We start from the raw sequence: 17,651 nt of genomic DNA, 5'->3' as shown, positions 1-17,651 counted from the left end.
TGTTGTGTGTGGCATGGCCGAAAGGATATGGAGATGTGGAACAAAAAAATGCCTGAACAAATTTCATGCTAAATATAATGTTGAACTTGTGTCTCCCCGTCTCCCTGTCGCCCTCTGGCGTTCTGTCTGTCTCGTTCGGAATGACCTTAGTTTGCATAATTATTTTTGATTGAGCTCTTGACCTGCCCCAAAAATGAGTGTTGTCTATGAGTGTGGCATGAATGGGGTGGTGCAGAGGGTGTACATTTAGAGAAGGGGTGTGAAAACGATAGCAGTTTTCAAAGTGACTTAAAAACCTCAACTTTGGTGTGGGCTTGAAGGATATAAATGGCATTTATCTTGCTCAAATTGAGGAAAAGTTTGCTTAATAATATCTGATCTATTTTTTGGGTATATCTGTAAAAGAAAAAGACATTCTTAGTCAGTAAATGAAGGAGAGTGGACTTTTTTTCTCTTAATAGTTTTGGCATCGATTTATCAATATATGTACATATTTCTATCCCTTGCATTATATCTTTATGCGTCTGTATCTAATATGTATCTATGTTTCTATCAGTTCTTGGCGCAGTTTAATTTATCCAACTATCTTTTCTTAGTATATTTAAACCATTTTTTTTTTTATTGTTCTCCGCCTTCATTCAATCATTGTTCCCTTTTGGAACCTGCTATAAACTTTTTGATATGTTTTCCGTTTGATTCTGCTTCTCTTTTGTTGGCGTAACGCTCCACTAAATAAAAAAAAAGAAGAAAAAAAACAACAACAACTTCAGCACACTGAAGACTGGAGACAATGTATCTGTATCTGTTACTAAGAGAGTGTTCCGATACACCCGATACACCCTTTTGCTATGTTAATTTCTGCATCAATTTGGCAGAAGAAACTTCAACAGATAAAGCACATCAATAACCATCGGTTATAATTTAACTGTAAACTAATGCAACAATCAAAACACTCGACACTCAGACACACACACACACACACACAAACACGCACACACAGATACACAAAAGGAGCCAGAGAAAGATACAGATACTATTTGTGTATTTTGTTTGCCAGACAATGTGGGCTTTCTATGGAGAAAACAATAGAAAAGAAGTCCAGCTCTGATGATGAAGATGTCTGGCTTTGGCATTGAATTTCCATTTCTGTTATTTCTGAATGAGATTTCCATGCAAAATGTTAATTCTTTGAGTGATTTCGAATGGCAAAAGGTTATATCTTTTGCTTAGAATTTCCAAAAAACTATTTTACAGACAGCCAGTGCTGTTCTTTCGACCACACAGCAAAAAAAGAGGCACAAACGAAACCAAAAGTTGTCTCTTTATCCAAAGAACAGCAGCCGGGAACTGAACAAAGCTCCTTCTCCTTGTGGAAAGGAGGCGTCGTCGCGTATCCTTCCGTGCTCCCCACAAAAAAGCTCTCCTATCGGACTATCGAGAGCTCTGTGCTGCGCGCCCTGCCCGTGTGGGGCGCGGGAGCCCTGCGAGCGATGTTGTTTGTGTTCGATGTCCGATGTTCGTTTCGTGTCCTCTCGCTCTGGCAGCCACCTTTTGCCGCTTTGGCAATTAAAAATGTCACTTTTGCATGGGAATGCACACACACCACACACACCACACACGAGAGAACGCTCGCTCGCTCGTCCGCTCTGTCGTTCGTTTCGTTTCGTTTCGCTACGTTTCGTCTCTCGTTTCGTTTGTGGGCGTAACGCTGGAAACTGGAATATGTGGAATCCAATAGAGCGCCAGAGTTGCTCTTCCAGTCGTGTGCAGGCCATCTCTCTCTAGTGCCTTGGCTGCTCTGTTAGCTGTGCTCCTCTAACCCGCGCACACTGAATGCCTCGAACAAGCTGGGTTGAAAACTGGTTCGTACGCTCGTACGCTCGTAGCTCGTACGCTCGTACGGGGAGTGTTTCCCTGTGTGTGAGAGAGTGAGTATATATGTGTCGTCGGTGTGTCTGTGTGTATCGGTGTGGCAACGTCTTGTCGAGAGCCGAACTGCTCAACGTAGCGCTGTATCTCACAAATGTTCCCCCGTGTGTCTGTGACTGTGTCTGGGACTGTGTCTGTGTCCGTGCGGATGCGAGAGTGTGCGTGTATCTTTGTATCTTGTCGAGAGCCGCGCTCAACGTAGCGCTGCCGCGCGAGACATGACGGTTAGTTCACTTCGATAGCTCTACGAGTCTGCACGTGAATTTTCCCTGGTCTCTCTTGTCCGATTCTGTGTGTCATGTCTGTGTTTTGAAATTTCTCAATCAAATCTCTCAGCCAAAAGCAAAAGCAAAAGAATCTCAAATCGGAATCGGAAACGGGAACATCATCGGAATCTGACAATCAGAGTACTTTTTTATCTGTGACTTGAGACCAACCAGCAACCAGTAACCAGCAACCAGCAATAGCAATAGCATTCAGCACTCATTAGCAACATCGTCCCAGAGCCTTGCTATGATCTGAAAAAAAAGCGAATTTCCCCGCAAACCGAATACTATTTTTTATTGGCCCACGAAAAGTGCCAAGTGTTTAAAAAGTGCTATTAAAATATATTACAACCACAACCACAACAACAACAACAACAACAACAAAAAATAAAATAAATAATAAAAAGATCCCAGAGATCCTATCGAGTAGATAAATTTTGAATTAAAAAATATTCAAAGATTTACGATCCATCATCGATCCATTCGCCGCGTTGACGTTGCCGCTGACGTTGCCGTCGGAATTTTCGAGGGCCGCGAAAATTGAAGACTTGTTGAGCGCCAGACGCTGCTGGAGAGGAGAGGAGTCGCCGCTGTCGCCGCCGCTGCCACTGCCACTGGAGGTGCCACACCATCGCCCAGTGTCGCCGTCGCCGTCGGTGCCATCGTCGCCCCTCGTCGCCAATTGGAATATTTTTGCGCCTGCCACGTACCCCGTAAAAGACTTCAAGACGGTTGCCTCACGGTTCGAGTGGAATGAGCATAGGGACACTGGTCTTCCTTTCGATCGATCGGTGTACAAAGTCGTTAAACTGAGCCCCAACTTGGAGCCCTACCCCGCCAGCGTGGAGGGCCTGAACAGCCCCAGAGCGGTGGGGATGGCCGCAACATCGTATATGACGCCGCCCAGCGGTGATCTTGACATGGCCCTCGGCGGCGGCGGCGGAGGCGGTGGCTATCACACATCTTCGCCCCGCTCGGCCGCCGATGCCGGCGAGATGAAGTACATGCAACACCATCATCATCATCATGCAGCAGCCGCAGCGGCAGCCAGTGCCCATCACCAGTTGCCCTCCTCCCCGTCGCCCAATGGCCAGGGAAACGGCGGCGGCGGAGGCCTGGGCGGATTGGGTCCCGGTTCCGGTCTGGGCTCGTGGAGCGCCTTGCATCCCGATCCGTGGTCGTTGCCCACACACCATACGCACCACCATCCCGCCGCCGCAGCTGTGGCCTCGGCAGCGGACACCGTCAAGCAGGAGATGTCCCAGCATCTGTCGCAGCAGACACGCATCCAGCAGGGCATGGCCTCGCCCTCGCCCCATGCCGCCTGGCATGCCCCACACGCCGGCCACTACGCCCCGACTGGCGGCTCCCCGTTGCAGTACCACCACGCAATGAATGGGATGTTGCACCATCCGGCACATGCGGCGGCGGCCGCGCACCACCAGAGTGTGGCGCCACTGCATCATGCCCTGAGGGGGGAGTCCCCCCAGCTGCATATCCATGCACATCACATGGGCGGCGGCGACCGGGACGCCATCAGCGGTGGCGAGGAGGACACCCCCACATCCGACGATTTGGAGGCATTCGCAAAGCAGTTCAAGCAGCGAAGGATCAAGCTCGGGTTCACACAGGCGGACGTGGGCCTGGCACTGGGCACCCTCTACGGGAACGTCTTCTCCCAGACGACCATCTGCCGCTTCGAGGCGCTACAGCTGAGCTTCAAGAACATGTGCAAGCTGAAGCCGCTGCTGCAGAAGTGGCTGGAGGAGGCAGACTCCACAACGGGATCGCCCACATCCATTGACAAGATCGCCGCCCAGGGGCGGAAGCGCAAGAAACGCACCAGCATCGAGGTGAGCGTGAAGGGTGCCCTCGAGCAGCATTTCCACAAGCAGCCGAAGCCATCGGCACAGGAGATCTCCTCGCTGGCGGACTCGCTGCAGCTGGAGAAGGAGGTGGTCCGCGTGTGGTTCTGCAATCGCCGGCAAAAGGAGAAGCGGATGACGCCGCCCAATACCCTCGGTGGGGATATGATGGACGGAATGCCGCCGGGGCACATGCACCATGGGGGCTACCACCCACACCACGATATGCACGGCAGCCCCATGGGCACCCATTCGCACTCGCACAGCCCCCCGATGCTCAGTCCCCAGAATATGCAATCGGCGTCGGTAGCCGCTCACCAGTTGGCGGCTCACTAGCAATCAGAAATCCAGGAGTCGAACTCAGCTGCAGCTGCGTCCACTCCTGCATCCCTCAATAGTCTAAGCCAACAGCAACAACAACAGCAACAGCAGCAACAGCAGCAGCAACAGCAGCAGCAGCAACAACAGCAGCAGCAGCAGCAACAGCAGCAAGTGTTGCAACATCAGCAGCAGCATACACCGAACACACCGTCGTCGAGTGTGGGATCATCGGCAACGATGACCAGCCAGGTAATGTCGCCGCAGAGTCCGCTGGGCAGCTCCTCCGCTGGCAATCAGACTAGCAACAACAACAACAACAGCACCACCAACAACAATAATAATAACAACAACAACAACAACACGGAGGAGCAGGTGAAACACCACCAACAACAGCAGCAGCAGCAACAACAGCAGCAGCAACAGCAACAACAGGCCTCCAGCATAGCAGCCGCTGCAGCAGCCGCCATGTACATGGATCCCATGCGCTACCAGCATCCGCATCATCCCCATCCGCACCAGCATCCGCACCTGAATCCCGCCCACCATCCGCATCTGTTCCATACGAGCGACCAGCTGCAGCATACCCATGCCCAGCACTTGCAACAGGCGGCCGCAGGCGTCGCCTCCTCGGGGGGCAGCAGTTCCCAGCTCTCCCCCGGAGCCGGCAGCAACAGTGGCCTGCCGCTGCAGCCGCCGAGTGCGGCATCGCCGGGCTCCGCCTCGAGTGTCCTAGGGGGGCATCTCAATCTGAATGCCCATTCGGCGGCGGCGTTGCATCAGCACCACCACTACCAGCACCACCATCACCAGCAGCACCACCACCACCAGCAGCAGCAGCAGCAGCTGCACGCACGCCGCCTCTTCGAGCTGAGCCTCCAGTTTGGGGCCGCCGCAGCGCCCGGTGCAGTGCGTCACTTCAATAGCTTTGGCGGTGCGGGCGGCGCCGGTGGGGAATAGCATTCGTCGGCCGCCTGGTTTGGCTACGAGTCCTCCTAGGATTCGGTGTCGAACGGGTGGCCGCATTTCAAGCGTGAGCCGCAGCCGTAGGAATCAGCTATAGAAATCGGGAAATATATATAGAATACATCTAGTTGAAGGAAGGAAGACGGATCTAGGGGAAGAATTCTCAATATTTTTTTTTTTACCAGTGCATTAATCTGTGTTAAAACTTCAGCTAAAAGGAGGAGCAGAAAGCAGAAAGCAGGAAGCAGGGATTCATTTTTGAGGAGAGAAGGAGCTGCCATCCACAAACAATTTTTTTTTTAAAGTTTAAAAAACTTGAATTAAATCAAATTAACTAAATTTTTTCATACATATGTACATATATGTAATGAAACTACACGCAATTCAAATCAAACGTGAAACCAAGTGATGTTGTTTTAAAATTTAAATAAACTAAAAACTAAAAATTAAAAACTAAATGACGGAAGAACGGAATGGAAGGAAAAAAACAAAACTAGTTAAAAGTGCGACTCGAGTGTTAAAAAACCAAAAAAGAAAAAATCAAATTCCTCAGCTGCTCTCCAAAAGCAACAAAAGGTAAATCCAAACACAGTCCACAGATACTTTTTTTTTTTACTATATACTGTGGCGCGGTTTAAAGATACAAGAAACACCACACAACACGAAACACGATCGAATGTTCTAGCTAGGGTTTAAGGTTCTTAAAAGCAAGCCCCGTGTTTATATATATTATATATATATAGCCAGTAGATTGTACTCTAAAAACAAAAACAAAAACCACAACAACCATCTTTATAATCGAATAAAAAAACGTAGAATTTAACGCGCGGCGAAACAGAACGAACGATGAATCGAATCGAATCGAAGAATCCCCAAAAAATTTAAAAAACAACCATCTGTAAATAAAATGGAAAACAACTTAAAGTTAAGTCATATTTCTTAGCTTTAAATGCAATTGTAGAATTTTTTTTTTAATAAACAAAAAAAAACCTTTGAAAAACCATATGAAATAAATACAACAAACATTTATAAAATATACAAATTGTACGAGTAATTTCTAGGCGGTAATTTTTAACGTGAATTTTAGTTACTTAGTACAGTACTCTCTCTCTATAAGCAAGAAACCCCCAGAAATATAGCTAAATCTTAATAACTAAATAATCGAATAATCGAATAATCGACTATGAAACAATGCTAAATATATAAATTGTAATATATAATAAATTGATGTACATTCCAAAAAGAAAAACAAAAGAAACGTAAATGCTAAACGAATGAAAATAAACACACATGGAAAATATTTCAAGAGCAGCAACAAAATAAACGAATAAATGTGTAAAAAAATAAAAATAAAAACTACAATTTTTTTTTATAGAACATAAACACACATATATGCCACAAAATTAATGCATAATTTTGTTCTTAACTTTAAGCAAAATTTCCTTTACTTCTTTTGGGTGTAACTTTTTTTTAGAAACTTAATTTGTCTGTTTTTTTTTTTTTAATGGTATGTTGAAAACTATTTTTGTGCAGAGAAAACCGAATATCTAAGATTTAAGCCATGCCCTCAATTGTATATTAAATTATAAATTATATATCGTACAGATAGATATATATGCTATACCGAACGGAAGAAGCACCAAGTCAACAAAAACAAAAAAAGAAAAAGCGGTGCACATTCCACCCCCCACAAAAACCAAGAAAACCAAGAAGAAAAAATGAAAAAAGAAACCACAACAAAAAAAACTCTTAAAAATAAAAAAGAATATTATTCGAAAAAAAACAAACAACCACATCCTTTTATTATGATTTAATTAGCAATTGAGTTTTGACATTTGGTTAACAGTTTACGAGTCGCTTAACAGGGACCTTAACAGTCACCTCCATTTGCAGATATTACGTTTACGATTCGCGATTCAGGATTCCGCGATAGGGCGTTTATATAGTATCAATGGAATATGCGTTAATTGCGCGTATTATTAATTTCCTTTTGTTTGCTTAAAGTGTTCGAAAAGCCATTAAACAATTAAGTGGCGGATATTATAATGTGAGATTGCCCCCCTACCGTCAGTGCGAATGCAATTGGCAATTAACTAAAGGAACGCCCCTCCTCACGGACATCGGAAATCGGAATTGGGAATCGCTTTTGTTCAGAGATCGTTGGGCCAATAAAAAGCGTGCCAGTTGGGGGAAATTACATTTTTATAAGGCCTTAACTGAAGCGACTCCGGTCTGTAGGATCAGCTCTGTGACGGATCATCACAAAAGATTGACGTCAATTGGTGGGGCCATAAGTACTCGTAAAATGTGACAATTCCAGTGATTTACACGGTCACTGGTGCTTTAATTTTTTTTTGGTAATTATCAATGGGCACTGATTTCGGGGTTAAATTTGAATGATTCTGAGATTTAGTAGACTTTACTGATAACTTGGATAGAGATTATCCATCAGCAAGTATGGACTTTAAAGTTAGCTTTAAAGATACTTTTTTCATTCTGGATGACAGGTATTTTAATATATATTTTATTGGGTATTGGGATTAGGGTTTCGATTGTGTCATTTCCAAGAATCAAGCACTTTTAACGATCATCTGATGCCTTCAAAGTTCTTCGTATTTACTTGTATTATTTTTAAAGATAATTCCCTGTCTCCCCAACGTTAATCATATCTTCTCCTTCTCGTAATGCTATCAGCTGAAACTGAAAACAAAATCATAAAGTACCATTAAAACGGTCGCACATTTTGTCGTCTGCACATTGCCCCCGTGGCATGCGAGAGGCGTCGCATTGTCTCCATCATTGGCTTCTAATGTGCCGCACGCTTTTAACATTTAATTCATAATTTAAATGCATATTTCATTTTGATGTTGATTAACAATTTCGTACATCCAGGCGCTCGCAATAATATTGGTTAGTAATTCTGCATAAAAATTGCATCAGCCTCTGTAAATATATATGTATATCCTCTTGCCTGCTCTTTCCCCCTTGACAATTCGAAATAAATTCGCGTAATTGAAAGCCAGTTTTAGGCTTAAGTATATAAACAACAATCGAACAAAACCGAAACAACAAATAATACCAATAATAATATGTATAATACATATATTTTATACAGAAGCGCAAGGTGCAATGATTTTTATTTATGCGACGGCAAGGAATGTTTTCCGAATGTCTGAACCCTTGGCGCGTGGTTTATAATGTTTCAAATAAACAACAAACGGAATGAAATTACATGAAAAAATAAATGAAAATTACATACATACATACATATGTACATATGTACATATGTACATAAATATGTGTATATCAAACGCCCACGCGATGCGGCTGCATGCACTTGAACAATATCTATGGAAGATATACCTGCCCCTATATATCCATTAAATATCGTGTATATAATTATATTCTCTCTCCTCCCCCTCTCTTTGCTCTCTTAATTATTTTCTAACAAACGAAAAAAGACAGACAAAAACAAAAAAAAAAAAAAAAGACAGCGAAATGGGAAATTTAATGGGGAAACAACATGGCTGCCTGCCCACAAGAGCCTCCTACTATTTCATACGTTTATCTATTGCCACCTGCCATTTTTGGGGTTGTTGAAACACTCGCACACACATATGGGGCATACACTCATGAAACGCATATGCACACACCCACCTACAATAGATAAAACCTGCCCCTCGGGCTATATAAAGTTTTTTTTTTTTTTATAGATAGAAAACGCGCGAAAGAAAAGGTTTTTTTATTTCCACGCTGGAAATACTCTTTAATTTTATGAGAATTTATGGGGAATGTTTGAGGGGATTGTCTAGTATTTGGGGGTTAATTAGTCACTGATTAATTTTGGGCTAATGCTAACTGAAATATAAGTATTTAAATGTTATTTTTTGGGTACTTAATGGGTGCTAGATGTTCCATTAGAAAAGTTCCATATACCTTGCATTCTCTAGGGCTAATTTTTGGTTGAATGCCTCAGGGATTGTCTATAGGAAATCAGAGAAACACCTAACTGAGGATGAATCATCGCTTTAAGGGGGTCTAAGGGCTTTAATTGACCTGAGAAGTCCCATTAAAAAAGAGTGCTCTACTAAGGAACGTTCTGGCGTTCATATAATTTTCTGAATCGATGTTTTAGTGGGCCTGGATGGTTGATTAAAATATCAACTAAAATATTTATATTTTCGGGGGGAATTTAAGGGAATAACTTTCTCCATAGCATGCCAATGATTAACCTACACATTTCCCGTTTACATCCCCATAGGCCTGGTCTTTATTTTCCTCGAAAGTTTAATTACCGCACATTATAGATAGAGCACCTACCTTTGCTGTTAAAAAAGCACATTCCACATATAATATTACTACTAATATACGAGGGCAAATTGTAGTTTTCATTGGTTTTAATCGTGGCCCCGTGTGCGTGCCAAGTGCGACAGTGGAAACACCCCCTATACCGCAGCACACCCTCCGATGCCCTCCCCTACCCACCCTCCTATATCGTCTATTAACTCTGTAGAGAGAAACCCCTCCTCGAGGCATAAAATACCGACATTTTCATTATTATTTTCGAGTGGAGTTGTATTTTTTGTTTTTTTTTTGTTTTTCGCGTGGCAAAGCAACACGCCGTCGCACCGCCGCACTGCCGCCGTGCCACCGCCGTGCCGCCTGCTTTTGTTGTTGCTCGGGTGTGCTTTTTGGGCTGCGTGCATACAACCGTGTCAATAATTACCCGTGGGACTGACACGACCAACGAGAATCATTCAAATGTTGCAAAAGCAGCAACAGCAGCAGCAGCAGCAGCGGTGGCATCAGCAGCAGCAGCAGCAGTGGCAGTGGCAACAATGGCTAAAAACAAAAGCTGGAGGCAGAAGCTGAAAGCAGAAAGCAGAAGCTGAATCCGAGGCAGAGACACGGCGACACAGCGACAGCGACAGAGTAATGGTAACGGAGTCGGAGACGCAGTCGGCGGTGGCACAATGGCCGGGACGGGGGACGGAGGACGGGGGACGGAGGACGGGGGCGGGTCGGGGCATATGGCCATTGTGGTGCCGGTGCCTCTGTGCCACCTCTCTGGCAAAATGGCTGACACTACGAGTAGACGAACGTCACCCAAAACTCTGGCCCCTGACGAGAACTGGGTGACTGACTCGCCGCTGACCAGCCAGCCATCCATCAGGAGCGGACTGTGGCAAGTGAAGGTGTTCTCTGATTTAAATTCGGAGACGAATACGAAACAGGGATGTTAGCCTTATCAGGGTGGAGAAGGATTCTTTAGGTAAGGATTGACCATTAAGCAGGAGCGTAGTAGCAAAAAGGAGGCGTTTGCCTAAGATAAATCAGTACATTCTTTTTGGGGAGTTCCATAATCGAAGCAACCGCTGAAAACTTCTAAAGCTATCTGTTCTTCATATCTTAGGTAGAAAAAGCTCGATGCATCCAAGGGTATTTATACTATCTTTCTACTGCAAGGCATGCAATCTTCTCCGAGGGATATTTTCCGAGCCCCATAATCAAATCAACCCTAAAGCGTACAAATCCGCACCTGTCTCTTCAGCTGGAGGAGGCCTTTGCTTGGGCGTTTGGCTTCGGCTGGGCGACTTTTTCACTGCCATTCATTCGGAGTGGAGTGTCGGGCATGGGGATGGGGATGGGGAGGGGGACGGGGATCCGGACCCTGTGCTCATTATCTATGCTTCCTTTGGGAATTTTCATTTTCTTTTTACCGCCGCTCGCTGCTGCTCTTATTTCAGTTCTGTTTTCTGTTCTTTTCTTTTCTGTTCTGTTCTGGCGACCGTGTGCGTTCGTGTGCGACAGTTCCGAAAGGAGAAAAAAACAAAAGATAGACCCCGACAACGCCTCCGCCCCCACCCGATAGGAAGTATACAAATTTATATACTTACGATTCTCCCGTATAAGTATATTTGTATCTTTAAGTTGTGTATTTCGTTCCGAGAGCAAAATCATTATAAAACCCTGCACTAATTACAAAATTTATGACCTTTTGACGTAGCCAGCCTCTCGAAGTCAAAAGCGTTGGAAATCTTTTTTAACAACCCACAAAAAAAGTGATCGAATGTACGAGTGTTCGGAGTATCTGTATCTGTATGCCTCCTCCCACAAGCGATGTGTGGAAAATGCAAGTGAGCCACAAATTGGGAAGAGACACACGGGCGAGGGAGAGGGGAGAGTGAGAGTGGTTGCGGGTGGTGCAAAGTGTCTCGTGGTGCGGGGGTTGCCGCTACGACACCTTCGACTGTTGCACAGGCACTTACCGAGAGCTGATCAGCAGATACGACACCTAGACACAAATAATGCGGGCATCCCATATATGGTAGATCATATATGGCAGATCATCGTTCTGCTGCGGATTGAGATAGAGAGAGAGAGAGGGGAGCCAAGAGTTTTGAAGGTAGAGAAAGGATTACATTAAGGCTTGACTACAAAAATAGAGCCTTAAGAATGTTGTAGTCCTAGAAATTGGTGGAATGGTTTTCATATCCATTCCATACCATTATTTTCGGGAGACAAGCAAGTAGAGATATTATTCTTGGAAAACGAATTAATTAACACCTTTCGTTCGATAATGACATGATTAAATATTATGAAATTTATAGATTGTTGAAGAAGAACAAACTAAATTCATATTTGTTGCCCTTTCGTAGCGCTAGAACATAAAAATTGTATGAGCAAAAGTCTAGGAATTTTCCTATATTAATGGGACTATGCTTGCTTGAAAGATTACCAACTATTTTACAGTGAAATTTCAATGGAAAGTAGAAGAGTAGTGGCTAAATTGATATTTTTAGGATCTACCTTGGTTTTCCAGAGACATTTTCTATGAAAATTAATGACTTATTCCATAGATGGTTCTATTAGATCTTTCTTAATTTGGATTGGTTTTCCAGTGATTTTTGAATCCAAAGCATTCACCTGCTTTCCAATACTTCATCGGATACCCTCGCTGGCAATAACCCATCCATAGACCCCAAGACACAGCCACAGCGACAGCCACAGACACAGAATCGGCTCTGAAACGAACAGGCAACAAACAAACATCTCCTCTAATAAGCAAACGCAATTGATGTCTGAACCATGACATTGTCTCCTCTCCGGGTGGCTCTCCATTTACGTCTCGTGTGCAGTCTCGGGTTTTAGCTGTTGAAAATGCGCGAATTATGAATGGCTTTATAAGCTGGTGCTGCCACTGCTGCTAGGGAGGCTCTTTGGCAAGCAAATTGGCAACCAAAAGGCGGCCCACAGTGGGAGAAAGAGAGACAGGTCCAAGCCCGAGTTCGATTCCAAGTCGGAGTCCGAGACCGCCGCCGCCACCGCCGCCGCCGCGATCAAGCGGCGCAGTGTCAAAGCCAACCACTTTGCGCTGCCTCTTTTTTTTTCGCTGTTGTTTGCACACATTTTTAACGTATAAATAAAAAGGCAGGCAGGCAGGCAGGCGGGCAGGCAGTCAGCTATGGGTGTGGGGTGGGGCTGCGGCTGGGGCTGGGGCACTGAGAAATAGTTAGTGTGGAGAACTGTGGGCCACCCTGGCCCCAGGTTTCGATACCAGCAACAACAAAAAATTGTGTTTTTCTCACACACAATTTTTGTGCAGACAGTCGCAGGCATCGTCGACGTTGTCGTTGTCGTCGTCGTCGTCGTCGTCGCTTGACATTTTGGCAAACGTCTGTCCGACCAAAAAGCGACAACAAGGTCGCCCAGCGCTCAAGATAGCTATCTCAAAGCAAATAGTGGGCAAAATGCACTGAGAGAAATTCATAGGGAATGGGCAGACACGACGTTTTAAGGGGATGTACTCAAAACCTGCGAAAAAAGTGCCCGAAAATGCCTGTTCGACTGGCATCACTTGGAAAGGGTTTTGCCAAGCCTTTCTATGCACACAAAAGATACAAAATTTACTTGTCCAAAAGATGCCTAAACTATGCTTTTTTTGTTTGGATATTCTTCAGTGCAAAATCTCTTCGGTGAACCACAAATACCCATGCATTCCTCTCAGTGTGGCTCAGGTGCAGCATACAATTTCAAAATTTGAATTTTATACGAGTACGCTGCAAAAAAAAAAGGCCGTGAACGAATGCCAGCGGCATGCAACGGTCAAGTGCATGGAGAGCAGCCACTGCCACTGCCACTGCTTCTACCAGCAGCAGCTGATGCTGCCTGCCGCTGCCGTTGCTGCCATAAATCTCTTAATGAAAACCGGCAATAATCTTTTTGCCGACGGACAAAAACCGTACAGAATATACCCGCAAGTGAAGCGCGAAAAAATGCGCAAAAGAATTAATAAACAAAGTTGTGGGGCATGTCGGCATGGAGTCCAGGCTCCTGCTCTCCTGCCTCGAGTCTAAGTTCAAGTCCAGATCCAGGTCCAGGCCCAGGCCCAGGTCCAGGCCCAGGAGGAGTACGAGTCTCCGTTCCGAGTTATTTGCTGCGCATGCGCGCACGTGCTTGCTGCCTTAATGCGCGCAAACGCAGGAGGAGAGATGTCGACGTCGATGTGGATGTCGATGCTGATGCCGATGCCACGGCGGCGCTGTCTCCGCTTCAGTCTTCGCGTTTTCCGTGGCCGCACGTTTTTCCACTCGCGCTGCGCATGCGCATCATCAAAAGACAAACAACGGCGACGACTCCAACTCCGACGCCGACCGCGACGCCGACTCCGACTCCGACTCATCAAAGCTGTGGCTATGGCTGCATCGATACTACCTCCAGATACATTTGCATTTCTAATTTTTTTTCTCCTTCCTTCTGCTTCCCTGCATTTTTTGCATTTGCAATGCAACGCGAATGACGATGACGATGACGCCGCCGCAGTGGCTGCTTAGGGCGGTGGGCGGTAGGCGGTAGGTGGGGCTTGTAGGCGCCGCTTGAACGTTTCCTAGTGTTTACATCTGCTGCCCCATGCACTGCTGCTGCCTGACCTCCACAGCTGTTCAGAGAAATGAGAAGGAGAAAAATGTTGCAGAATTTTAAGTGAATAAATGAAGGTATTCCCAAGGAAAATAAGTGGTTTTTCTAGGATTGGAGACTTATAATGTGACCTAAATGGATGGGACTTGCGAGTGTCGTACGGAAAAGAAGAGATAAGTATGCCTTTCGGTTTGGTGTTCAATTGGGGATGGATTTTCCCCTCAACTACTTGAAATCCATGCATTTTGTGGAAATGCTATCTATAGCTATTGGATCCAGAAGAGAGTGCTCCCCTCCCTTTCTTCCTACTTTGCATCTCTATGCCGCAGCCCAGACGTCGTTATACTTTGATTAGATGCAAATCTTTTGCCAAAAAAAAGGCAACCAAATAAAACCGAATAGACCTCCCAGCGATGATCACTATTGTCGTCAGGTTGTCTAGACGTTCAAAAAAAAACAATAAGACATGAGCTGACAGATGGATCATGGGTCCAAAAATATCCATTGATTCAGCTGTAACTTTTGAGAGGTCGAAGAAGTATCTGATGTTTTGTAAACGCATTCGAATGGATCTATAGATGGTTTTTGTTGGCTTTCGAAGCAATTTGACTACCGAAAAAGTATTAAACAAAAAGCTCACTCAGCCAGCACCAACACCACCAGAAAATCAATACAAACAGAGGCAAAAAAAAAAAAAAAAAACAAAAAAAATATTAAATGTTTAAATATTTGCAAAAGAAATCGTTGGAGCCGAAGAGAACTGAAAACTGAAATAAAAAACTAAAAAAAAACCAACCTTTGGCAACGCGGTAGCCATAAATCAAAGTCGCGTTAATGAAAGCGCAATTAAAACGGGCTGCCGACGCAATGGCCTGATGGACGGGGGAGGGAGGGCAGGGCGAGGGCATATTTGGGCCAGCTTAAAGTGCAGGAAATTAAATTTTATGATGCCGAGAGTCGCATTGGCAGCTAAGTTGGCCATTTGTGTTGGCCAGGCACAGGCCCAGGCCTAGACCTCCAGCCGTAGCCGCAGTCGCAGTCGCAGTCGCAGCAGCGGCCCAATGCAATTGTTGTATGTAGTTGCCGCGCCGCAGCCGCCGTCGCCGTCGCCGCCACCGCCACCGCCGCGTCGACTGCAGTTAAATTTTTGCAGTCTCGTCGAGCTTGTAGTTTCTTTTGCCTGTCTGAAAAGTTGCACAAGGTTGGCCAAAAGCAACAGCAACAGCAACAGCAACAGTAACAAGCAACAAAGCGAGTCGCGCCACGCCACGCCACGCCGGTTGACGGCTGCGAAAACTTTTATGCAGCGCCACTGACACCTACACACAAAAAGAGCTCCAAAGAGCTCCAAAGAGCCCCCAAAGAGCGGCCATAACGTAAGCCTGCCTGGCCAGACTTGACCTACAAAATGCGCTGCGTCTATGTACGTCGTCGCTGACTCTGACTCTGACGCTGACGCTGTCGCTGTCGTAGTCATAGTCGTAGTCGTCTATGATTATGGCGCCCTGGGCGTTTCAATGCGACTTTAGTCTTGGGCTCTCTGACCAGAGGCTTTGACAACAACAACAACAACATCAACTGCAGCCAATTGGTGGCTGGCGGGTGACGTCATGGCCGGATCTAGATGGATTCCTTCCTCCAGACAATCAGGCCTTAAAAGAAAACAAAACAAATTTACTCGTTAATGCAAGAGCCATGATAAATCGTTCACTGAAGACTTGGAACAAAAAAAAAAACACCGCTTAAGCACCCAGAGTTGAATCTTTGGCGGGGGGTTTTTAGTTTTAAAGTTTCCAAAATTCGAACTACAAATTGATGGGCAAAGCTATCCCAACTGCCTTCTATATAGTCCATATATAATCTGATTCGAAAATAAGGCAATGGCACAGGAATGTAGAGGATAATCGAGCGCTTGGGATTCTTAAAGAAACGTTTTTTGTATACGATGGAAGATATTGAAGAAAATTCATAGAAAATTTAGTAGTATTAGAAGACTTCCTGGGAAAGTATGTATATAAAAATTATATGGTTGTGCCCAGTGTTGATGTTTTATAAATAAAATGAATCCCAAGTACCCCTAACGAACGGTTCTTGTATTTAGAATATAATATATAGAACAGTCTGCATAGAATTCTGATGAATTTTGACTAGGAATCAGTGCAGTTCTGATGCATTTTCAGAGAATTCCAATCAGTTATGACGAAAAAATATAATCTTTATTGAAATATGATAAACGATATGATACCCACAGGATTCCTAAATTTTCTATTGATGGTATTTTTTGAAAAATTCGCCAAAGAGCTTAATAAATAGATATATTTCCGATAATATAAGCCCGAAAAGTGTATACAAAATTGAAGGAAATTAATCTGTAAATATCCTTCAAACATTGTTGTCAATATTCACTCGTAGGAAAGATGACATTTGGTAGAATTCAGTAGCGCTATAAAACGTCCGCCAAAAACCCATTTAAACTACTCTGAAACCGTATCGATTCTGGGAGCCACTCTCAATACCCCACCAATACCCCCGCACGGCAAAGGCTATAAACATTTCAGCAATTCACACACAAAGCTGCTTAATTGAAATCAAAAAGTGAAAAAAGCTGAAAAAAGGAACAAAAAAAAAAAAATGAAATCAAGAGAGGAGCAAAAACCAAAAACAAAAGTCGAATGCAGTACACTCGTACGTATGCGATATGCGAGTCGGTTGGTAGGCCGTTTGTCTGTCGCCGGTCGTCGGTCGTCGGTCGTCGCCTGTTTGGCTTACTGACCATCAGCTTCATTACCATTAACCAACTGTGGCCACAAATCATGCATTTAACGCCTTCTTAACAGCCTTCCCTGGGAGCCACTGAGACTGGGAGCTGCGATTGGAAGTGGAAGTGGGAGCAGCAGCAGGCAATGCGACTGCGACTGGGACTGCGACTGCGACTGGGATGTGGCGTTGGCTGTGTAGCGCCTGCAATCAAAACTGGCAATAAGCATGCAAAACAGCCACACAGCAAACGAAATGAAATGAAATCAAACTGGCTGCTGGCCGAGAAGATGAGGAGGAGGTGAAGGAGGTGGAAACACTGACCCTGGCAGTGGCTGATCTTTTTTTCTCTCCTGTGGTCAGGTGTAAGTCCAAGGCATCATCACCTGTATTTTGCAGGCGTGTCTGTGTGTGTGTTTGTGTGTATCTGTGGGTTTATTGAGTTGTCAGAGGCAGCAGCGGCAGCAGCAGTCGGAGCTGGAGCTGGAGCTGGGAAGCTGGAAGCCTGATGAGCTGTTGATGCTGCTGCCTGATCGTGCCAGTTGACAATTACACAACGAATGAATGGAAGGAGCGGACGAGCTCTGAAGAGGTGGCACAACTCTGCTGGAGAGTCGCGGGCATCTCTGGC

The 17,651-nt window shown here is 45.1% G+C and overlaps 1 protein-coding gene across 1 annotated transcript; it reads left to right on the top strand.

Moving 5' to 3' along the window:
• Window positions 1–2,237: 2,237 nt before the first annotated feature.
• Window positions 2,238–6,798, top strand: LOC6601677 (POU domain protein CF1A). Its single transcript, XM_026991802.1, is given in 1 exon segment — window positions 2,238–6,798. A coding segment is annotated over 1 exon segment (2,268 nt). The 5' UTR covers window positions 2,238–3,070; the 3' UTR covers window positions 5,339–6,798.
• Window positions 6,799–17,651: the final 10,853 nt, after the last annotated feature.

Source organism: Drosophila persimilis, unplaced genomic scaffold, assembly GCF_003286085.1.
Source record: "Drosophila persimilis strain 14011-0111.01,24,50 unplaced genomic scaffold, DperRS2 tig00000686-arrow-arrow-pilon, whole genome shotgun sequence".
NCBI classification, from domain to species: domain Eukaryota; kingdom Metazoa; phylum Arthropoda; class Insecta; order Diptera; family Drosophilidae; genus Drosophila; species Drosophila persimilis.
This window is presented reverse-complemented; position numbering and strand designations above follow the sequence as displayed.